Below are 25,973 nucleotides of genomic sequence, written 5' to 3'. Positions count from 1 at the left end.
TATGTGTTAGATTTTTATTTGCTATACACAAGCATGACTATAAAAATTCCATATTTCTCCACCATCCAGTCCTGATTTGTCTTTCTGCACTTTCTATGTAATTATTAATATCAAGTATAAAGGTAGAAGATAAAGAACAGTACCTGAAAAAGCAACATGTTAGACATTCAAAAAAATACATACTGATCTGCAAATGTGTGGTAAGGCCTTATGCAACCAAACTGCAGAGGTCATCGGTCCGTAAGCCTACACGCTACTTAATCTAAGTTAAACTAACATATACTGTGGACAACACACACACACCCACGCCCGAGGGAGGACTCGAACCTCCGACGGAGGGGCCGGGGGGGGGAGAGCCGCACCGACCGTGACAAGGCGCCTCGGTCCGCGCGGCTACCCCGCGTGGCACTGATCTGATTTTTTATATGTAATGCGCTGTAAACACTACTTAACTTCTTCAACTAAATGCCACAGCAATTTTCAAACATTAATTCCTTGTTCATCTAGGGAAGAAATCGTTGTATCACTGTACACTGATCGGCTAGAGCACTGTGGCCGCCAACCCACTACCGATATAAACCAAACCAGCCGACAGCGACGTCACCTGGAGCCGAGTGGCTGCTGGTCAGGCACACGCGTGCCGCATGCAGCATCAGTGAGGGTGCTGTCTGTGTGTATAATGAGCAAGCTGCACGACCTGTCTGAGTTCGACTGAGGGCAGACTGTGATGTCCCAGAGGTTCGGCACGAGAATTTCGGAAATTGCACGACTTGTCAGGTATTCGAAAATTGCTCTGGTGAGTGTCTTCAAACATGTGGCGAAACCAGGGTGAAACCACACCCAGACGTTGTGGGATTGGGCGGTCACCCCCCATAAGATGTCGGATGTCGTAGGCTGAGCAGACTGGTAAAAGAGGACAGGCGGCGAACTGTGGCAGAACTAACAGCAGACTTTAATGCTGGGCGGAGTACAAGTGTGTCTGAACACATACTGCAGCAAACACTCCTAATGACGGGCCCCCGCAGCCGACGATCCATGCGTGTGCGAATCATGACATAGGCAACTATGAACTGGGCATGTGACCATCAGAACTGGAAGTGTACACAGTGGGGGAAAGTTCCATCGTCTGATGAATCCTGATACCTTCTTCATCATGCCGATTGAAGGGCGCGAATCCATTGTCTTCGAGGGGAACAGCGCGTTGACACCTGTACTGTGGGATGGAGACAAACTGGTGGCGACTCTGTTATGCCTCTGGGGAATATTCACGAGGTCACCCATGGGTACATTGGAACTCGTGCAGGGCACCATGACAGCCAAGGAGTGTCGTACACTGAATACAACGTACACATATTCATAACTGAACATAACTCCTAACAGCAATGGCGTTTTTAAAAAAGATAATGTGCCATTCGACAAGACCAGGAATGTGATGGAGTGGTTTCAGGAACACAGAGACGAGTTACAATTGATGTGCTGCCCTGCCCCCACCTCCAGCTCGCCAGATCTGAACCCGATCGAACACATCTGGGATATGATTGAGCATGACGTCAGAGCTCATCGCCCCCTCCCCTGAAATTATGGGAATTAGAAACCTTGTGTGTGCAGATGTAGCGCCAGCTCCCTCCAGCGAGCTACGAAGGCTCATTGCTTCCATATCACGACGCATCCCCGCTGTTATCCGTGCCAAAATTGAACATACTGTTTATTAGGCAGGCGGTCATAATTTTCTGGCTGATCGGTGCATACTGCATTTTTTCTCACCTGTGTCCTTTGCAAAATGACTTTGAAATAGTTCATCTCTATAAACAAAAGTGTGGTAGAAGTGGACAGTGATGGTAAACATTACTGTTCCTTCACTACTGTTTTAAAAAGTTCTCTATGAAGAGTTAGAGAAGCGTAGCTGCATCTCCTCCAGCACATATAACTGCTAATAAAGTTGGTTATAAATAATTCATTCATCGCGAATTTGTTAAAGGATAGTAGTCAGAAACATAAAATACAAAAAGTGTTTACTTTAACGTTCTTGAAAAAAGTTCTACTTGCACGTGCAAACAGCACACCAGAATGTCACAATAATCGACCCTTAATAACAGAAGACGTGTAGTGTTTATCTGAAGCTGCTTGTTTTCGGGAACTCCTTTTCTTTTACTGATGTTTCTCGATTAGACGTAAATTTACTTGAACTGTCAAGAGGACTAACATATTACTTTCTTAGTTTCATTTTGGTAAGTTTTGCAAGTACTGTTCGACTTGCTTAAAACTGTTATGTACATATGTGATAATGAAATGTTGTATGTTTCTATGCGGTGTCCCTGCATCGATGAATAGTCAGGATGTAACTGTGTACACAAGCATGTGATTTATTCGTGAGATGCAAACTGATTCAATCACTGTCATAACAAAACAAATTGGACAAACTGAGTTCGGTAAATAATCCACCTGCGTGCAAAAATTCTTGCTATAATTGTTATTGTGGTTTTAGCAATTCACAGTCCGGAGATCCTTACGCTGCAAACACCTTGGAACTGATGTTAGTTATTTATGTTATGTTGGTGCTGAGGAGTACAGTAACTGGATGCTCACGTTCATAAACAGACACAAATGTGACATGATTGAATTCTTTTCGTTACAGGGGAAGACCCTTCTCAGACTCTCCAGTACACTGATGTGACAGTTATTCCCAACTCAGTATGCGAGCTGGACTATAAACCAGGTTTCATTCGTGAAAGTACGCTGTGTGCTGGAAACAAGAACAAAGGCATCTGCAGTGTGAGTAAAAAGTGTGGTCCATCCCGAAAACTTACTGATTATTAGCTTCTTATTCTATGACTTTTCATAAATGACTTTTAAAATGCTAATTTGTAAGTAATTAATATTGTAACAATCTATTCCATAGAATTAACAGAATTTGTTATTCATATGTAAGTCATGCTGTCTGCTTGTAAACATTGATAAACTATCAACGTATTTTGTAATACAGCTACCAGCGACACCCGATCTCCTAAGTTTTTCTGTTATTAGTTTGGTATTGTCATCAGATGTCAATGTGAGTGAAACTAGAGGTAGGTGAAACTGTCCACTGCATTTCTTCTCCATGACATTTTATTGATAGGTTTGTTGATAGCTACACTCTCAGGCAGGTTAGATGTCGATGGAAATTTCTATAGTCAGGGGCTGTGAAACTAATATACATTATTAATTTAAAACAAAATTATGCCTCAATGTGCTACTTCCAATCATTAACAGATGAAAGGTGTAGGTGCATCAGCTTTAGGAATATAAACATGAAGTGAAACAATCGTTTTATTTCTGGAGAGTAGGTGTATTTTGGATCGCTTATAAATTTACTGCAGTGAATACATAGGGCTTATTCTCACATGATTAATGGAAATGAAATGAGCATATGGCATCGTTGGCAAGGAGGCTCCGTCCGGGGAAGTTTGGCCACCAAGTACAAGTCTTATTTCAGTCGACACCTCATTGGGCGACTTGCACGCCAGAGATGAGGATGAAATGACGATGAGGACAACACAATTAATATGTTTCCAGCACACATTACTGTTAATGAAAACCACAGCAGTTTTCTCACTGCATTACTCACAATCTCAGGACCACTTTAGTCTTTATAGACCTTTCATCGTATATCTGTGTTGTTGCACATTTCATTGTGAGCGTGTATAGCGGTGCTGAGAGTATTGAGGCAAGGCCATTATGGAGACACTCTGCATTGTTCCCAGATGTATCCCAGATGGCGCCGAGGACATCATCCGAGATGGCATCGTGTAGACTTCGCAACAGCGCATGACGTCAGACAAGATGGCGGCGATGACGTCAAAAAAGATGGCGGATTTCGGTGGGAAGTTTGAATTTTGTGGGGGTTAGAAGTTCATTTGGACCACCTCCACTAACCTAACCCCCTCCCCCAGGAAATGGCAGGAAGTTCAAATTCCAATGGGATAATGCATCACAGCACAGTTATCTCTACTAAGCAAAGAAAATACCGCAAAGATAGGTCACTTTTGCTACCTCCTCTAACTTGTGTCACCCGACTGCCACAGCCTCCTACCAACTGGAGCCAAGTTTGAATTTTTGCAGTAAGAAATGCCACTTGGAGTTTTGCAACCAGCCTAAGAAAATTACCAGAAGATAAGTCGCTTGTACTAACCTAAGTCATCCGACCGCCACCTCCTCCTACGAACTGGTGCCTAGTTTGAATTTTGGCTGTAAACAGAGGTCAATTTGCATATCTCTACTAAGATAAGAAAATGATTAATGGGAAAAAAGGACTTGGAGATAAGTCTTTATTATTTAACCAATTTCATTCAGATGTGTTCACCACGAGGTCCAGAGCCCAAATGACTTACTACACATCGCCACCAGCAGAGGGCGCTCTCATCTAAGACATAATACAAGATGGCAGCACCCAATATGTCCAACACGATGTACAGAGCCCAAATATCTTAGTACACATCGCCACCGCCAGATGGCACTACCGTGACATCAGGTGATGAAGTCAGTACTGTAATCCAAGCTGGCTGCATACAGTGTGTTCACCACAAGGCCTAATACTCAGTAAAGCCAGCAGAGGGTGCTGTCGTCCGTTTCGTGATGTAATCGAAGATGCTGGGGGGGATGACGGGAAAACGACTCTGGACACAAGTTTTTATTTTGCAGCCAGTGTCACCACCACAAGAACTAGATTCTAACTGACCTAGTGCACAATACTGCCACCAGAGTGTGCTGTCAACCATCCTGTGACGTAATCAAAGATGGTGTGGGACAAATTGCGGGAAAACGACTCTGGACACAAGTCTTTATTTTGCAGGCAGCCTCTCCACCACTAGATCTAGAGTCCATCTGACATAGTGCACAGCACTGCCACCAGATGGTTTTGTCTTCCCTCATGTGCTGTAACCCAAGATGGTGGTCTGGAGGGGGAAAATTGCGCGGAAATGACTCAGCCAGCTCTGGGTTCCTGTATAGAGTAAGGAAGCACTGCAGTCTATTTATTTTCAAACAGTTTGTTTAGGGATGGAGTATATTTATCACACTTACACAAAACACACGCTCTGACATGCTTGTGGCCATCTCACACAGCCCATAAACCTCTAAACTACTTCTAAATAACGCTCTCCAGACATGCAAACAACTCCTAATTTAACGAAATTATTTCATTACATACTTTCAGAATCCTCCTAAATAATGCAGCACAAGGATGTGTAGACACGCTTAGTACTCTTAAACTGTCCAAATAACGCATAGCACAGCCTAGAGACCTGCTCGCAAAATAATGCAATCAACGCACGCAAGCACCCTCCGCCAACCCCTGTCCAGTAGAGGGCACAGGCCACCTATGTAAGTACACTGCTGGCCACCGTAAATGCAACACCCTGAAGGAAGCATCCGAATCAAGTGAAATTTACACCATGGGTTTGCAGCGATAAGATATGCAACTGATTAGAATTTCAGCGCAGACGCACATCACGCGTGCCTGTGGCGCCACCTCATAGCGCCATTTAAGGCTTGGCGATTTCGACGAGTGTACGTTCGGCACGTGTGTTTACCTTGTGGTTGTTTCAGAAGACGATCAGTTATGCCTCGTAGACAACAGCGAACATCGTTTGATCAAGTATCCGAGTTCGACACAGGAAGGATAGTGGCTTACCGAGATTGTGGATTATCATACAGAGAAATCGCTAGTCGTGTTGGACGAAACCAAACAACTGTAATGCGGATATGTGACCGTTGGATGCAGGAGGGTACGACGGACCGACGTGGTCGATCGCATTCACCTCGGTGCACCACTGCACGTGCTGATAGGCAAATTGTGCGCATGGCAGTGACGGATCGCTCAGTGACATCCCGAACCATAGCACAGCACATTGCGTCTGTAACGCATCATCCAGTGTCTGCGCGTACCATTCGACGCCGTTTACAGCAGAGTGGTCTGTCCGCAAGACGTCCATTGCTTCGTCTACCACTGACGCAGAACCACAGACGTCTCCGTCGCCAATGGTGTGATGACAGACGGATGTGGACGGCAGAATGGAATGACGTTGTCTTTACTGACGAGGCACGCTTCTGTCTGGAGCACCACGATGGTCGGATTCGAGTGTGGAAACACCGTGGAGAGAGGATGCTGGACAGCTGCATTATGCACCGCCACACTGGTCTTGCACCGGGTATTATGGTATGGGGCGGTATTGGATATTACTCTCGCACGCCTCTAGTACGCATTGCCGGTACTTTAAATAGCCGGCGCTACATATCCGAGGTGTTGGAGCCAGTTGTCCTTCCTTACCTTCAGGGCTCGGCCACAGCCATATTTCAACAGGATAATGCGCGACCACACGTGGCACGCATTGTCCAAATGTTCTTCGTCAATAGCCAGATTGAATTGCTTCCCTGTCCGGCTCGCTCTCCGGATCTTTCGCCGATAGAAAACATGTGGTCCATGGTTGCTCAACGAGTGACCCAGATTACATCCCCAGCTGCCACACCAGATGATCTTTGGCAACGTGTGGAAGCTGCTTGGGCTCCTGTACCCCAGGAACACATCCAACGTCTCTTTGACTCAATGCCGAGACGTGTGGCAGCGGTGATCTCCAACAATGGCGGCTACTCTGGCTACTGATTCTGGCAGGAACTACATATCACAGACGTCTGTAAACGTAATCATTTGATACTTGGTCAACATGTTATCTACAGAATAAATTTTGTTGTGCTACCTCTTGTCTTTCTTGGTGTTGCATTTACGGTGGCCAGCAGTGTATGTGTTCACCTAGGTATACATGCTGACGTGATTGGGCGAGAGCGCAGACACGAGCTGCCGCCATACGCAGGCGGAAGTTACATCTAGTCACTGTTGATGACACGATCGCAGATATCTGGTGGGATCCAGTCCTGTAGAATGCGCATATGCCTTTCGTCTATGTACTTCACCTGGCGGGGAAAATATTACGAACAGTTAGATGGAGTGGCAATGGGCTCCCCGCTATCCCCTGTGGCTGCGGACATCTTTGTGGAAGCCTTTGAGCAAATGGCGTTAGCTTCTGTTCCATTACGTCCCAGTTGTTGGCTACTATATGTGGACGACACATTCGTTATCTGGCCTCTTGGTGAAGCGGAATTGGGAAACTTCCTCCAGCACTTAAACAGCCTGCACAAAATATAAAGTTCACACTTGAGACTGAAAACAATGGTACCTTGCCATTTCTGGATGTGGAAGTATACAGAGCTGCCAAAGGTAAACTGGGACACAAAGTGTACCGGAAACCGACGCACACTAATCGGTACCTGCATGCGGAGAGCCACCACCACCCAGCTCAAAAGTATTCTGTTCCGCACACGTTAACTGCCCGATCCTACCGATAAGCGATGAAAATAACATCAAAGAAGAATTAAAGGAGCTACAACACACGTTTCGTGCCAATGGCTATGATGACAACATCATAAGAAAGGTAGCTAAAACTAAAGGGAGAAGAACACGATAAGAAGGCAAAGAAGACAAGCTTCCACTGGTACACTTACCATATGTAAAAGGTGTCAGTGAACGGCTAGGCAACGTCCTCCGCCGACGAGGTTTCAAACCGATTTTTCGAAGCAGTCACAGGATCCACGAAATGATAGGTTCCACCAAGGATGTAGTCAACAAAAATGGCTCTGAGCACTGTGGGACTTAACTTCTGAGATCATCAGTCCCCTAGAACTTAGAACTACCCAAACCTAACTAACCTAAGGACAGCACACAAATCCATGCCCGAAGCAGGATTCCAACCTGCGAACGTAGCGGTCGCGCGGTTCCAGACTGTAGCGCCTAGAACCGCTCGGCCACTCTGGCCGGCGATGTAGCCAACAATCTTAACACTGCAGGTATGAGTGCGGAGCTGCCTACATAGGAGAAACAGGGAGATCTGTCAGCTTACGAGTAGCAGAACACGGATGCTATGTACGATGACAACAACATAATAAATCGGCGATAGCGGAACACCACCGTGACTGTGGACAACCTATCGGGTTCCAGGAAGCCCGAGTACTGGCGAAAGAATTGTGGATGCGAGAACGCAAAATACGGGAGGCGATCGAAATTATTAAGCAGCCTGAAAACATCAACAGAGAAGATTGCTACAAATTCCCAAGGTTCTGGCTGTCGGCCATCCCAGTCGCGGGGCAGGAGCTACACGGGACACGTGCGTATCTGCACAACCAGCTGTAGAGCAACTGTCAGTCCACATCCGCGCACACCAGCAGGAAAACTTCCAGACCAGAAGCCGAACGCTGATTGGCGCACAGCTACCAATCGTTGACGACATGGACATCCACGAATAGCCTCATTCCTTCCATCTACCCTTACGTCATGACTAGCCAATCATATTAGAGGGCCAATTAAAAGTTTTACAACAGTGACGTCAGACATCGATAGTCTGTAATAAATACACAGAAGCACCTATCCCCATGCAAAACCAGTCCTGCCCTGAGGAAGGCCGTTGCAATTCGGATGAAACATTGGTTTTAGTTTATTATTGTTGTTAGTTTTTAGCAATGACGCGGCATAATATTCAGAAGAATTTTAATCAATATGACACCGGCCGCGGAAGTCTGAGTTTTTATATGTGGAGCGCTGTCTGGTATACTTTGATGATTTATGTGTTCGAGAATTAACACTGAATGGATGTACTGCGCAGTCATGTATCCACGATCGCAGTGATACTTGCACAGTGGAGAAGGGTTGGTTTACCTATGATAGTAAAATTGGGGAGACATGCTGTCACATCACTGGCCAGTGTTGAAGTTACTGTAAAATTGTCCGCACTGTCAACTGATGCTTATTGTTACAGTACATCGGCGGTGTCTTTTCCATCCCATCTGTGCATTGGCTCGGTGCTGGTTGGCACATAATGATTGACTGACAGCGCTTGTCTGAGTTGGGGAAAGTTTTGTGGATGGGTGACACCTTCTGAGGGCTGCTAGCAGTGAAACAGTGCTCGCGTACATGCCTGCAATATGAGGAATCAGTCAAAATGGAACGTAGAGTTATCAGCTATTCCGTCCGTGTGACATACAAGTCTAAATGTAGAGCTCGTGAATGACCTTCAGACTGGGGACTCTGCACTAAGTGAGCAAACACTTCCAGTTTGCTTATGTTGTGTCTTTTATTTAAAATCATCCAGTGTTATGCTATCAGCCGTAAGACACAGCAGGAGTAGCAGCAGCAGTTCGAGGTTTAAATTCAGAGAGGGACTGTGTATACCGTTAGGAATGCTTGATGGCTGCACGCTGCGCTATTCTGGGGAGTATTGCGAAATTTCGTTCTCCGTACTGGAGCCCCAAGGCAGCTTTGCATCAGGGACCATTGTGAAATCTCTTTCTCCGCGCTGGACTGCACCGCAGTTATGCGTCATTGCACCAGCATCGGGCCGGCCACTGTGGCCGAGCGGTTCCAGGCGCTTCAGTCAGGAGCCGCGCGACCGCTACGGTCGCAGGTTCGAATCATGCCTCGGGCATGGATGTGTGTGATGTCCTCAGCCTAGTTAGGTTTAAGTAGTTCTAAGTTTTAGGGGACTGATGACCTCAGATGTTAAGTCCCATAGTGCTCAGAGCCATTTGCACCAGCATCGGTTCCTAGGTGACTTCCAAATCAGATGAGCTTTTATAGTTCGTAATTTATCTCTGTTGGGGGGTAGAGAGTAACTATTATAGCATGTTTGGCTGACTGATTTGAATGGACGTGTATCTGTAGTACTTGTATGTAGTTTGGGGACGTGCAACATTGCACGCATTTCTGCAGAATAGTCAAAACACGGTCCTGTTGCATTAACTCCTATCTTTCTGTTTCTACATGGATTGCAGAAGGTGGTGGATATCTCTTTCTCCGACTTTTGCTCAGTTCCGACTTAAATTGGAACGATCACATGCGGAAAGCTGTAGAAACGGGAGCAGTTGCAAGATGCGTAGGGGGTGACTAAAATCATGTTGGAATTTTACTGTAGCAGCTAGTTTCAGGAAAGGTAGCTCGCTTCGACATATGACAGTGCCAGAAATATGATCGAGTAGTGGTTGTAATAATTAAAGGAATTGTCAGTAGGATAAAAGGCAGGTATGTGTTTGAATGGAAAGACCAGATTCCAAATCATGGACATCATTTCTAGCGGAAAGTGTAGCACTAGAGATCTCGGAAGATAGTGTACATTTTCTTACGACCTCACTCGGCACATCATCTACTACTACTGTTTGTGTTCCTCCTCAATCAGTCATCGCCTATAACTCAGAGGATATATCGCAGAACCTTTTATATGATCTCGAGACAGAATGCGCTAGAAATACTATAGAATTATCGGTTTGAGGGCGTGGCAAATACCGCTTACATACTACGTTTCTTACCCGAATCACTTTGAAAATGTGGTAATTTTATCACGAGGTTGCATCGTGGGCTGATAGTACACATTTCTACGATCACATTCATACTATGTCAGGAAAAAACAACCTCATTCAGGAGTAATGTCGTACCTCGATTTGTAAAGCGGGTATAGCTTTAACATGGATAATTTTATGCAGTGTAGAACGAAGATCGCTTGTGACAGTAATATGCAGTAGTTGTTGCGATGGTTTTTTTTAACATCTGGCCGATTACTTATCGCTTTCTAAGACACAGTGGTAGCACTCGCAGGAAGAAATATAAGATACATCATATAGTAGGCTATCATCTATTGACAATCTATTATACTGTTGCGGCCACATGTAGTAGGCGTTGCTTCACACAGTGGGGAATGGAAAAACAGAGGCACTCTGGTCCTGCTGGAAGTTCTCATGGTAGTTAGTCAGCCATGGTGCCGACCGAACTCGGGCTGACCTCCAGAGCTGAAGTTGACATCTGGCGGAGAACAGATGACTCCTGTGAGCTGGAACAGAGTTCCGGAATCGTCACCTACGAAGATTGAACATTCGGACATGGACCACGTCCGTCCTCAGATCCGAACTGCTTCCTAATGGCTTCTGTCTGTTGCTGCCTGCGCTCCACTATTTATATCCGGCAGGAGGACGTTTTTTACCCTCGGTGGTAGCTTTCTGTTATTACTCCCGCAGTATATTGCAGCGTAACTTAGCGTGCTGGCCTCACTTCCCCTTACTCAGCACTCTCCAGGCTTCGCTCGGCGCTCGGTCTCTGTTTGTCCTTGCGTCAGCCTGTTGGCAGACTGATGCTGTCAGCCAGGCTCTCTGTGCCTGCTTACTTCGCAACGCCTCGGTCGCCGGGATGCCTCTGTTTTGCCATTCTCCACTGCGTGAAGCAACGCTTACAATACTTACGTGGTAGGGGATGCATGATAGGTCCATGTGTGAGCATCAGTTTTATAACGTTTGAGTTTGTATAAAGGAAATGACTATGTCCAGTCATAAGGAGGGTATGTATGGTATTTGGCTTGGAGTACTGTGATAGCAAAGGGAACAGTATATCGAGTCATAAGAAACGTATTGATATTTATATTTGCAGAGCCACTGTCAACAGCATGGTGTATTTCTAATATTGGCTCATTGTTGAGTGACGTTCAATTGACACCGTGATCATAAGATGAGCAGCTTTTGTGATCAAATGGAAATTTGTGTATGGAGGTGCGTTTGTCCTGGACCATTATTCCCTCCCATGTAAATTGTTTGGTTCACTGCTTCTGCACATTTCACACCTTTATTTAGTTGAGAAAATATCGATTGTGGTGTGTGCATCTGGCATGTGGAAGACACGGTTGCCTGTTCTCTAGACATGGGAAAGGCCTTAGCTGGCTTATAAATTATAGGGATGATTTGGAATTTTTTAAATTAGCGCGATCGGTATTCGCAGGTGGAAATATCATTTTTCATCTGTTTGTTTCTAGTCACTCAGTGGTTTAGAGCACGCCTCACCTAGCTAAAGTTTCGGGTTTGTAGAGAAACAATTTCCAGTTTATATCTTCGCAAATTATGTTGTGTGAGTGATTGGGAGGCTACTGCTGTGTGCCTGATATCGAGAAGTACAGCGAAAATGATATATCATTATGGCGGACGATGCGAAAATAGCTGTGTTCGTGTAATTCCAGAGTCTGGAGATGGGTGTAGAAATGCGAGCAAGAAGCCAGGTCCGGACCAGAAGCAGAAGTGTGTTTGTACTGAGGGGGAAAGTCTGTCTTTGCACATCAGTTCTGAGAGTGACTTCGATTCGCTGAGGGCTTTCTGCTGTAAAAGGGGTGATTTTGTATGGCGTAGGATACGAATTGTATGTTTAATAGATCGACACGGTACGCGCTGATATAATGCTGAGTTATAGAATGGTTTCACGCACTAATATTCAGGCTCCTAGTACCAGTGGGAGGACAGTGTAACACAGTAGGTGTCTTTACGTATTTGACTATATGTATGTCAGTTTGCGAGGTTTAGTTGTCAGTGCAATATGGCGATGAGTGTTAAATAGTTTATTGCGGCTGAATGTCACGTCTGTAGAAAAAAAGAAGAGGTAGACTGTGCTTCCCTAGGACTGGGGGGCATCATGACATTTAGCCTGTGTGAATGTACGCATACGATAATTTTTTCGGGTGCTGTACAGATATGAAAGATAACTGCACTGTTTATGTAAAATGCGTATATATTGAACTGTAATGTTGCTGTGGCTTATGTTGTGTAAAATGTGTATATATTGCATTTTAAAGTTACTGTGATTTATGTTGTGGCACGACTAGAGAGGATGACTGTGTGTCCTATCATGTGGGACGTATACATTCAGCACATAGATAAAAGGGAGAGATTGTTTATGTGGAAAATTATGTGCGCTATAGATAATGAGATTGGTTCAAGAAGCACAGCCGTCAAGAGGAGACATTACCTGTACATAGATCGGTGTCAGACTTTAGCAGCAATCGTAATATTCAATTGTAGTTACACTGGTAGATATGTTCCTGGCTTCCAATATTCTTGTGAGTCTCGTATGTATCTGATGATCTACAGACAAGTTTATGGGTTTAACTATCGATGCATTTTAGCGTTCTGTGAAAAATAATTTTACCGCTGGAAGTCCCAGAAAGAAGAGATAGATGGTGCTTGGATACCGGCGGCATCTGTAATTCGGCGAGTAAATTCGATAAGAGCCAATCATAATGCTCGATTCAGTCACATCCTTTGTGCCGGGATATTGGAGCCTCTACATAGCTGTGAGAACATTTGTGTATGTTGAAAGCAGGAAGGGTAGCACGTGATGGAATGGGTAGCACGTTACGTCCGCGAGGAAGACGGCATTCTATATTATTCTGCGCTATTTTCGTAAAGAGGTTCTGTTAGGGCAAGAATTTCCATGCATACAAGCTGAGACAATACGGAAACTCCTGCAAAAGTGCACGTTAAGTACTTCTGGGGGACTACGCAATTTACTAGAGATCGACTTGGTTATTATTTTAGATAGCAATGTGGCTTCAGTACAACACTGAGAACGTTGCTAGATGCGCTTACGGTGGTAAGTAGTTACACGCAGCGAAGTGTCAGTCAAATGTTATGCATGGTCTGTTAGAATCGCTAAGGAGAAAGCAGCTCGTGCTATTGTGGAGTGGATGTCTGCAACGTCTTCGCAGGACCGCAGTTAGAGCGAGGGTAGCGGCGAACCCATGCACGCGGCCCTGCTTGGAGCGTGCACTCTGTAAATAAGTCTTCGCTCCCGTCCGGTCGCATCATCAATGGCGCCGAGATGCATTTTTCACCTGCGTTTGGCGGCAGCTCGTGTCAGTGTTACCGCCCAATCACGTCAGCATGTGTGCCTAGGTGAGCACATACTTACATAGGAATTTCTCAGATAGCAAGTATGAATGTGATGCGAGTGCCTGTGCGTGGTTTGACAGCTGATGGCTGCGCCACTTCTTTGAAGTTGCCAGTGCGCTCTACTGGACAGGGGTTGGCGGAGGGCGCTTGCGTACGTTGATTGCATTATTTTGCGAGCAGGTCTCTAGGCTGTGCTATGTGTTATTTGGACAGTTTAAGAGTACTGAGCGTGTCTACACATCCCTGTGCTGCATTATTTAGGAGGAGTCTGCAAGTATGTAATGAAATAATTTCGTTAAATTAGGAATTGTTTGCATGTCAGGAGAGCGTTATTTAGAAGTAGTTTAGAGGTTTATGGGCTGTGTGAGATGGCCACAAGCATGTCAGAGCGTGTGTTTTGTGTAAGTGTGATAAATATACTCCATACCTAAATAAACTATTTGAAAATAAATAGAGTGCAGTGCTTCCTTGCTCTATACAGGAACCCAGAGCAGGCTGAGTCATTTCCGCGCTATTTTCCCCCTCCAGACCACCATCTTGAGTTACATCACATGAGGGAAGACAAAACCATCTGGTGGCAGTGCTGTGCACTAGGTCAGTTGGACTCTAGATCTAGTGGTGGAGAGGCTGCCTGCAAAATAAAGACTTGTGTCCAGGGTCGTTTTCCCGCAGTTTGTCCCCCACCATCTTTGATTACGTCATGAAACGGACGACAGCACCCTCTGCTGGTTTTACTGTGTGTTAGGCCTCGTGGTGAACACACTGTATGCAGCCAGCTTGGATTATAGTACTGATGTCATCACCTGACGTCACGGTAGTGCCCTCTGGCGGTGGAGGATATGTACTAAGTCAGTTGGGCTCTGTACCTCGTGGTGGACATATTGGGTGCTGCCATCTTATATTACGTCTTAAACGAGAGCGCCCTCTGCTGATGGCGATGTGTACTAAGTCACTTGTGCTCTGGACCTCGTGGTGAACACACCTGCATGAAATTGGTTAAATAATAAAGACTTATCTCCAAGTCCTTTTCTCCCACGAATCCGTAGGAGGATGTGGCCGTCGGGCGACTGGGGTTAGTACAAGTGTCCATTCTTTCGCGCCATTTTTTTAGCTTAGTAGAGATAAGCGAATTGACCTTTGTTTACCACCAAAATTCAAACTTGGCACGAGTTCGTAGGAAGAGGTAACTTAGGCTAGTGGAGGTAGTCCAAGTGACCTCTTTCAGCGAATTTCTTTGCTTAGTAGAGATAACCATGGTGTGATGCATTGTCCTGCTGGAATTTGAGCTTCCCGCAATTTTTCAGGGGAAGGGGAGGTTAGGTTAGTGGAGGTAGCCCAACTGACCTTCTTCCGCCAATATTCAAACCTCCCGCCAAAATCTGCCATCTTTGATGACGTCATACGATGTTGCCAAGTCTACACGGCGCCATCTTCGATGACTTCATTGCCGCCATCTTGGATACATCTGGCAAAAATGCAGAGTGTCCCCATATCGGCCCTGCCCGAATGCTGATGAGTTGTCACTATGATACTCGTAGTGTGGAGAGCCTGAGGCAGCAGAATTTCGCACCAGCAGTTGCCAAGGCAACAGCGTGGCCTCTATGTCCGCTAGTGATGACTCTGGCTGGCTTCCAGTGACCGCTGACACACTGAAGCAAGTTCATGAGCCCCCTGCTGCAGCTCCTCCTACCAGAAACGCCCCACCATCAACCTAACAGAATGTGCCCAACAATACGTAAGAGTACTGTGCTTCCTAAGCTCGTAGTCTTTTCTTAACACCTGCTAGCCAGCATGTCTGACATTTTAGAACACTCAGTACGCTAGGCACACTTTTTGTCATTGTCGAGTCACTGTGGCATTTTTTTGGTATGTGATAAGCTAGCATGTGTGTCGCTCTGTGCCAGGAGGTTAAAGTGTCGGTCAGACTGTAAGATGAGGAATGATGACGGTGAAATTTAGAGATGGTACTGAGAGAAAGATTTGTATTATAACGACTATGTTGACTACCTCTATCGTGGATGGCAGAACGAGGTGGATCGTGATCATGCTGCCAGAATATCACCACACAAGACGAGAGTCCCAGTAGAGTGGTGAATTGGTGCTTTTTAGATGCTGGGTGATATGCCAGAGAAATAGTGGAAACTCATTCATTTATAAATCAAAATGCATCCGTTGTGATGATGCCCCAGGACGCCATCACTCACGGGATGTAAGCAGTGTGTACCCAGTCGCAGAAGATGCCACATTCATCACGTGGTGCATGGCAACTGTGGTGTCACCGCCAGACACCACACTTGCTAGGTGGTAGCCTTTAAATCGGCCGCGGTCCGTTAGTATACGTCGGACCCGCGTGTCGCCACTGTCAGTGATTGCAGACCGAGCGCCGCCACACGGCAGGTCTAGAGAGACGTCCTAGCACTCGCCCTAGTTGTACAGCCGACTTTGCTAGCGATGCTACACTGACAAATACGCTCTCATTTGCCGAGACGATAGTTAGCATAGCCTTCAGCTACGTCATTGGCTACGACCTAGCAAGGCGCCATTACCAGTTATATTGAGATTATATTAATGTATCAACAAGAGCGATGTTCTACAATTATGGATTAAAGTTAAGTATTACAGCAACTGCGGCCGTTTTTCTAAGTTCTCATTTCCTTGTAATGTTCCAGACCTCACGCCAATCTGCGTGAGCTTAAAAGCGTGCATTTCGGCCTCCTCTAGCAACACGGTGTTGGCTCTTCTGCCAACACTTCAGCAACCTGCAGGTGGTGTAGTGGCGAAGGCACTGGAATTGCAAAAGCGCTGACCCAGCAGGACAGAACAGTTCATAGGCCCAACTGACTTGATGCCATTACAGCCCCAGATAGAGATAGCCAAGGCATGGACGGTCACGCTGTCGACGCATGCAGAAGAGGCAGCTCACAACAGCAGAGCCTGCCCAAATAAGCTGAAAGAAGTTTGCATACCCAGGAGATGGTGGACGAGCGGTTGCATGTCATTGGATGCGAACCGCGTGGGAGGTAGAAGCAGCTGAAACACGCCCTGCAAGTGGCCCACTGGTTGGGAAGCGATAAGTCCACATCATCGGACTTGGCACCAACAGCAGTGCCACGACTAACAACATCACAGTCTAAGAGGGGACTGATTGAGCCTTGCAGTCTGATATATTCATTGATTTGTAGACTTGTAAACTTGGGGACCAGCTTAGGTCCTTTCTCAAGACTGGCAGCTAGCTGACTGTGATACCTTATACCAAAAAAATGTGTCATATGTAAACTGGCTTGGTGCGTACTTGTTTCGATGGTGCATCAGTTCTGGCCACGTGAATCAAAAATGGTTCAAATGGCTCTGAGCACTATGGGACTTAGCGTCTAAGGTCATCAGTCCCCTAGAACTTAGAACTACTTAAATCTAACTAACCTAAGGACATCACACAAATCCATGCCCGAGGCAGGATCCGAACCTGCGACTGTAGCGGTCTCGCGGTTCCACGCTGTAGCGCCTAGAACGGCACGGCCACCCCGGCCGGCTCACAATATGTCCGTGGCTCAGATGTGAAGTAAACATGCCATTGACTGTGCAATAACTCTTTCTTCCAGCTGCGTCACTGATATTACTACTCCGGTTGCACCATATACGAGAGGCATTCAATAAGTAATACAACGCTTTTTTTCTCGGCTAATTTCAATTGAAAAAATGCGGAATTTGCTGTGGGACATCGTGGAATATTCCCGCTTGGGTGTTTATAGTTTTGTGAAGTTCTGAACGGTCTCGAAGCTATATGTAGCCCTCAAAATGGTGCCTATAATGGAGGTGCTTTTCGAGCGTAAAGCTGTCATTAAGTTTCTTTTGGCGGAAAACCAGAGCATCGCAGATATTCGTAGGCGGTTACAGAATGTCTCTGGAGAACTGGCAGTGAACAGAAGCACGGTGAGTCGTTGGGCTAGGCGTCAGTCATCATCGCAACGAGGTCGTGGAAAACTGTCAAACCTCCTGCATGCCGGCTGGTCGCACACTCCTCTGTCTCCTGCAGTGTTGGAATGTGTGGACACTCTCATTTGAGGTGATCGACAAATTAGTCAAACACCTCGCCGCTTAACAGGACGACTCTGCTGGTAGTGCTGACAAACTCGTCCAGCAGCTGGGGTACTCAAAGGTATGTGCCCACTGGGTTCAAATTCAAATGGTTCAAATGGCTCTGAGCACTATGGGACTTAACATCTATGGTCATCAGTCCCCTAGAACTTAGAACTACTTAAACCTAACTAACCTAGGGTCATCACACAACACTCAGTCATCACGAGGCAGAGAAAATCCCTAACTCCGCCGGGAATTGAACCCGGGAACCCGGGCGTGGGAAGCGATAACGCTACCGCACGACCACGAGCTGCGGACCCACTGGGTTCGTCGCTGCCTAACAAAAGAGCATAAAGACCGATGAAGGACCACCTGTTTGCCCAGTGAAGGATGCACTCTGCAGGAAGCACTTCGTGGATGACGGAAAAGTTATTTATGCAGCAAGACTTTGGTTCCGACGTCCACCATCAGAGGGGTTACTTGCCCACCCAGTAAAGCTGTGTAAGGCCATCGGATTCAACGGAGATTATGTTGAGAAATAGGATTTCTAGCCAGAAGAGAGAAGAATAATACGGCGTATTGGAATCCTGGCAAAACCAAAAGAATTTGTTGCATTATTTCAGTAACATTTGTCAGTTTTAGTGTGCATTATCTGTAGGAGATGCCTTCGTTTTTCCCCAGCTTCACCAATTACTGTGTATCAATTTGCTGTGCAATACACTTCCCTCCATTAGAAAGCAGTATGTGGCGTCCTGAGATTGAAAATTATGTTTGTTTTTGGTACTTAAATGCTTTTATGCTTTTCTTTGAATAAATCCGAGTATTGTTTGGAAATTAGCTCATAAAATATTGCACTAAGCTTAGCACTTTCATTTGCGACGTAAATTGCAGGACAATTCTTAGCCACATTTACTTTAATACTCATGAATTGAGTCTTCCATCTGATTATTGTGACTGCGTGGCGTAAATGCTGTTATAAGCAGTAACGTTGAAGACGCTGAGAGAACTTATATAATAACGTCAGTCAGAGAAAATGCTTCAGAGACGTATAGTCGTGACGATAGGCGTCCGACTATACGTCTAAGTACCTATTTTTGCAGCACAGAATGAGCTACGATACTGTAAATGACTGCCATTGTAAATGTTTTTCACTATAATTGTCTAACAGTTCATATTCCCACACATTTCCTATATAACATGAGTCACTTACTTTCCGTCTCCGGAACTAGACTTCAGACTTCCAAAAATCAGCAGCCAATATGAGTTGGAAATGCGTCTTTGTTAGTTCGTAGCCAGGCCAGGTGAAAAATCAGTCATTTATTGTACACCTCCTTGTTTCAGTATAAATAGAATTTCCTCCAGATCCGCAGACTCCTGTGGAATAGAAATATACTAACTGCGCGAGCAGTCGCGAAACTATGAAGAAGAGTATTAAAATCCAAATTTGTACCGTAATGGCAGCTATCTTGTAGCTCCTGCGATGCTACGTTGCCTCGAATGCCCAGCGTCCTAGAATTGCTGTAAATGCTTCGTTATTTGACACAGGACCATCACAACTAAGAAATGAACGCGTTAAATAACAGTTTAAGTTAAAAATTTCACAATTAATAACACCGTAGTACAGGCGTTGAAGGCACAGAGAGAAGTTATAACAAGGTCAGTCAGAGAAAATGATTCAGAGAGAGAATATCAAGGAGAGGGACGCTATCAAATATATACATACTACACTGTAACATTCAACAGATATAATTGTACTGTTTCGTAGCACATTGTATCTAGTCTGGACACATCCCTTGTTGAGAGCCCTTCCTGGCACAAAGTAACAATGTGTGCTTGAGCTACAGACAACACGAGTCGTGTACCTCCTTCCTGGTGGAATGACTGGAACTGATCGGCTGTCGGACCCCCTTCGTCTAGTGGGCGCCACTCATGCAAGATTGTTTATATCTTTAGGTGGGTTTAGTAACATCTCTGAAAGGTCAAAGGGACTGTGTCTGTGAGACAATATCCACAGTCATCGTTCTGGGAACCGGGGTGATGCAAAACTTTTTTTTTTATGTGTGTAGTTTCCTTGCGGAAATTGTGAGAAGTCATACATAGGTCAAGAACACGTACCATTCAGGAGAGATGTGTGGAACATCGAATATACACATTCTTACCACAGCCAGACAATTCATGGCCGAACATTGTACTGATACAGGGCATTCCATGAACTAGAAGATTCTAACATCCACCTCTTCCTTTTGGGATTCTGTCTTCAAAGAAGCTATAGAGATTAGATAGACTAGTAATAATTTAATAAATGGAGATAATGGTATTAATTTGGACAAAGAATGGAATCCGGCTCTTGCGATTATTAAACTGCAGAGAAGTCGTCATGATGTCATCTCCGCCGAACATATGTCATAAGGCTGTATGCCTTCTCCACAGGCGGCGCGTGTGTAAGCGTATCTCTGCCGATCAGCGTCTGTGATTCGCAGGTGCGTATCGCCGCGATGGAGCATATGAGACCGCGCTTGGCACCTTATCTTCAGTCTTGCAACTTATTCTGAGGATGGTCGGACGATAGGCGGGCGAAATATGAGGGGAATGGATTTATCTGATTATTCATTATGCCGTGAAATGTTGAAAATGCACTTCAAATACCTCTTCGGGGAGGAGAGGGTTTCATGGGTCCATAGTTTGGACGAATTACGACAGAAGAGGACTGGACTACTGAGCTCCTTGAGTTTCTTACTGAAGTGCCAGGACCACGGAGTTGTTCCAAGAATTTGCAAGGTTGGTTCACTTTGTCAAGAACGCAGCAGTAAATAAAATTTTATTTAGGGCTGCTTCTGCTATTGTCAGAGAAACAATTCGTTTTACTCGTCTCAAGTTGGACATTACTTCTGAACACCTGTATCATCTGCATCTGAAGATAGCAGCTGTTTTACCTCTTGACTCACATGGGTAGGTTCATGGCACGACATGGGCTAAGTCTGACTGGGTTCGTGAAGTGGCTACAAAAAGACAGATTGTCAAGTATAACCGATTAGACCAGCCTTCAGGTTGACTCTGTTATTCGACTTCCTTTCATAAATTTGACGGGTAAGGATCTGGACAAAGCTACCTATCTGTCTTAAGTAAAGAGCTAAATTTTGCCACTACTCCAAAGACTTTGCCGATATCACCTTTCATCAGTGCCATTAAAGAAGCTGTACGACCGCTATCAGAGGATTCAGCTGAAGAAATCAGAGGTGAAAGCTGCCGAGCAATTCCGAAACATCGTCCATAGAGAAGTAATGTTTCCAAGGAAGAGAGATTTGCGATACGAAAGCTGAGTGAGGATACTGACACAGTCGCCCTGAGCGCTGATAAACATAATGCTACCGTCCTTTTGCCTCAGGAAGGCTGCAAGGAAAAGATTTGTAGTTTACTTAGTTCTGGTGCATACAGGAAGATCAACAAAGATCCTACCAACAAGGTGACAATACGTTGCTGAACGTTTCATCTCTACCAAAGAAGTTTAAAAGTGCGAGGTGCAGTATGTAGCCGCCCTCCGTCAATCTGCTGTCGTCGACTTCTCTGACGTAAGATATTGATGTTGTCATCTACTGTATGTGCCCGACTTTCCGTTATATCTATACCTCAGATGGACTAGATGCAAACATCCATTTGGGGTTTTAATACTAACAATTAATGTTAACTTTTCGCTCAGACGATCACGCTTCATTTGTTGCTGCGTTAGCGAAGACGATGTAGTTAACAACGTCTTTGGATGTTTGTTAAGATTTACTAACACACACGCTATAATGGAAATCACTTTGGTTTTTTCGATTAAGTACATTCAATAATAATTAAATGATCATGAATGATTACGTTTTGTGCATAGGGAAAAGGAGAGTTGATTCACAATTGCTCTCAGCAATTAAATACGGCAACTAAAATGTCCGCGATTTTTATAGTTCGTCACTCAAAGATATTACAGCAAAGACTATGGCCCATTACTGTACTTCGATACTGTCATTCAAATTTCGTACGCATTTACTTTCACAAAGCTAAGTGTCCAGTTCCGTTTCTATATTCAGTTTAACGTCCCTTCACATGGTCCACAAATCCTATCATCGGTTATTCGACAGGTAATAAAATTAATACTGAGCGATACTTTTTCTCGCCCACACAATTCATCAGATATTTTTAGTCCGTGGCCTAACCACAAAAGTCTGTCCCATGTAAATGAACTATAGTCAATTTTCTTGCAGTTTAACAAATGTGCCCTGATCCCTTCCGTAGCGTAGTAAACGGAAATGCCAGGCACCCATGTCGCACGCCACAGCTACGTAGACTTATTCAGAGTGCAGAAAACAAGACAAGAGAACTAACAATACCCACGCTTGGTTAATAAAGCAGACTTTAGAAACAAAAGTAGCTGCGTTGAACCCTATTTGATTTCGCTGAAGCACTACTTTTTTTGCGGGCATTATTCTGATGAGAGATTATACACTCCTGGAAATTGAAATAAGAACACCGTGAATTCATTGTCCCAGGAAGGGGAAACTTTATTGACACATTCCTGGGGTCAGCTACATCACATGATCACACTGACAGAACCACAGGCACATAGACACAGGCAACAGAGCATCCACAATGTCGGCACTAGTACAGTGTATATCCACCTTTCGCAGCAATGCAGGCTGCTATTCTCCCATGGAGACGATCGTAGAGATGCTGGATGTAGTCCTGTGGAACGGCTTGCCATGCCATTTCCACCTGGCGCCTCAGTTGGACCAGCGTTCGTGCTGGACGTGCAGACCGCGTGAGACGACGCTTCATCCAGTCCCAAACATGCTCAATGGGGGACAGATCCGGAGATCTTGCTGGCCAGGGTAGTTGACTTACACCTTCTAGAGCACGTTGGGTGGCACGGGATACATGCGGACGTGCAGTGTCCTGTTGGAACAGCAAGTTCCCTTGCCGGTCTAGGAATGGTAGAACGATGGGTTCTATGACGGTTTGGATGTACCGTGCACTATTCAGTGTCCCCTCGACGATCACCAGTGGTGTACGGCCAGTGTAGAAGATCGCTCCCCACACCATGATGCCGGGTGTTGGCCCTGTGTGCCTCGGTCGTATGCAGTCCTGATTGTGGCGCTCACCTGCACGGCGCCAAACACGCATACGACCATCATTGGCATCAAGGCAGAAGCGACTCTCATCGCTGAAGACGACACGTCTCCATTCGTCCCTCCATTCACGCCTGTCGCGACACCACTGGAGGCGGGCTGCACGATGTTGGGGCGTGAGCGGAAGACGGCCTAACGGTGTGCGGGACCGTAGCCCAGCTTCATGGAGACGGTTGCGAATGGTCCTCGCCGATACCCCAGGAGCAACAGTGTCCCTAATTTACTGGGAAGTGGCGGTGCGGTCCCCTACGGCACTGCGTAGGATCCTACGGTCTTGGCGTGCATCCGTGCGTCGCTGCGGTCCGGTCCCAGGTCGACGGGGACGTGCACCTTCCGCCGACCACTGGCGACAACATCGATGTACTGTGGAGACCTCACGCCCCACGTGTTGAGCAATTCGGCGGTACGTCCACCCGGCCTCCCGCATGCCCACTATACGCCCTCGCTCAAAGTCCGTCAACTGCACATACGGTTCACGTCCACGCTGTCGCAGCATGCTACCAGTGTTAAAGACTGCGATGGAGCTCCGTATGCCACGGCAAACTGGCTGACACTGACGGCGGCGGTGCACAAATGCTGCGCAGCTAGCGCCATTCGACGGCCAACACCGCGGTTCCTGGTGTGTCCGCTGTGCCATGCGTGTGATCATTGCTTGTACAGCCCTCGCGCAGTGTCCGGAGCAAGTATGGTGGGTCTGACACACCGGTGTCAATGTGTTCTTTTTTCCATTTCCAGGAGTGTATATGGATAATTTTAATTAAAACTTTTTCAATGCTATTCATGGGCGTACCCAGCGAGGGGCAGAGGGGGCAGCTGCTCCCCCCCCCCCCCTTGAAGGTATTCGCAGTTTTTTTACTAGTTTACTGTTTTATTTAATAATAAATTGTATAAGTGCATTCTTGTATTTAAAATGTTTATTAAAAGCAGTTTTTCACTAGTTTACTGTTTTATTTAGTAAGAAGTGCTGTATGTTGTCTAGAGTTCTTGTTTCCTGAGACTAGTATGACCTGCCCCCCCCCCCCCAGTTCATATCCTGGGTACGCCCTTGATGCTATTAATTATTTCCACCATCGATCATCTCTAACCTGTATGAGAACAAGCCTGGTAATATTGTTCTCAATTAAAAGAGTGCTTATAAGTACCATTGAGATTTTATGGGCTTCCTAAAGGTCACAAGAAGGGTAAGGATGAATATATGTCTGTTAGACCTATAACGAGCACTACCGGTTCACAAACGAATTTGTCTACCAAATATTTAGCTTCCTTATTAAAGCGGATAGGAAGTCAAAAATTTAAAGAAATTCGGTTTTTCAAAATTATGCCTATTTTGTAGTGTACATCTTCCTAAATAATTTGATGTGTAGAACATATATATTTGAGAGACTATAAAGCAACCTGGCAGATTAAAACTGTGTGCCGGACCGAGACTCGAAATCGGCACTTTTGCCTTTATGGGCAAGTGCTCTACCAACTGAGCTACCCAAGCACGACTCACGCCCCGTCCTCACAGCTTTACTTCTGCCAGTACCTCGTCTCCTACCTTCCAAACTTTACAGAAGCTCTCCTGCGAACCTGCCCGCCAATGGCAAAGTTCCCGAGTTCGAGTCTCGGTCTGGCACACAGTTTTAATCTGCCAGGAAGTTTCATATCAGCACACACTCCGCTGCAGAGTGAAAATCTCATTCTGGAAACATCCCCCAGGCTGTGGCTAAGCCATGTCTCCACAATATCCTTTCTTTCAGGAGTGCTAGTTCTGCCAGGTTCGCAAGAGAGCTTCTGTAAAGTTTGGAAGGTAGGAGACGAGCTACTGCAGAAGTAAAGCGGTGGACGGGGCGTGAGTCGTGCTTGGGTATCTTAGTTGGTAGAGCACTTGCCCGCGAAAGGCAAAGGTCCCGAGTTCGAATCTCGGTCCAGCACACAGTTTTAATCTGCCAGGAAGTTTCATATCAGCGCACACTTCGCTGCAGAGTGAAAATCTCATTCTAGATTATAAGGAACATTGTTTGGTCTTAATTGTACCAAGATGCAGCACCACACCCATTTGCACAGCATTCGTCTGCCATACGTAAGTATATTTCGCTCTATCGAACTCGAATGTTTATATTTGCGCCCAAGATTGTCATATGTGAAACAAAGGACTGTTGATATCGATACACTCTCTGCTGCTATCGATGTGCATTGCTTTGATCGCTGATTTTCTTTGTTGTTTGTTTTTAAAGGCATGCAGTCTGGTTTTGTGAATTTCGAAACAATTTCCATTGGTCTGTGTTGTTTTGTGTTCGTTTGTGGCATATTATCGCACAAGATTCCTATCATTCTTTTCTTGAACCGTAAACAGCGTCACCAGGGCAACACATACACAGTAAAGGGTTCTACAACAAATGTTACGCCAGTAGCTCAAGACTGCAACCTCTCAGAACCAGTAAACCACCGTTGAGTGCTTCAAGAAGGAAACTTGTTTATGGTGCTAATGACAATGGGGCCTGAGAATCTGAAAGTTCGTGTAATATTTTTTATTGACGTTAACATACTGTCACAGTTAATACTGGACAATGTTATGTGCAAGAATTACTTTGGTGTGCAGTCTGTTTCTGTGGTGGAATATGAGATTGCCAGGAAAGGCCTTTCTATGAACTTATCTGTGATATGCAGCAAATGCAACGTTGGTGAGTCTTGCATAACATCTAAAATCGTAAATAAGGGCTATGATATGAATTGGAGGGCAGAATATGGCCTGTGCTGTATTGGTAAGGGACAGAAGGCAGTCAGAACTCTTTGTGCAGTGATGAATCTTTCACCTGCTCCAGCAAAATTTGAGAGATATTATGGCTTATGGCTTGGGGCTGTAAAAGAAGTTGCAGAATCATCAATGAAAAGTACTGCAGAAGAATTTATCATCGAAAATGATGGTGACAGGACATAGTGGCCGCTTTTGATGGTACCTGGCAAAAAAGTGGGCAA

At 45.5% G+C, this 25,973-nt stretch overlaps 1 protein-coding gene across 1 annotated transcript in view; it reads left to right on the top strand.

The window, feature by feature from the left end:
• The window catches only part of LOC126425228 (collagenase-like), a 54,214-nt gene that overhangs the window by 5,791 nt on the left and 22,450 nt on the right, over window positions 1-25,973 (top strand). The window contains exon 2 of the mRNA XM_050088184.1: window positions 2,636-2,772. Within this exon, the coding sequence (XP_049944141.1) occupies window positions 2,636-2,772 (137 nt within the window). The remainder of the gene's footprint in view (window positions 1-2,635; window positions 2,773-25,973) is intronic.

The sequence above is a fragment of the Schistocerca serialis genome, chromosome 10 (assembly GCF_023864345.2).
Source record: "Schistocerca serialis cubense isolate TAMUIC-IGC-003099 chromosome 10, iqSchSeri2.2, whole genome shotgun sequence".
NCBI lineage: Eukaryota > Metazoa > Arthropoda > Insecta > Orthoptera > Acrididae > Schistocerca > Schistocerca serialis.
This window is presented reverse-complemented; position numbering and strand designations above follow the sequence as displayed.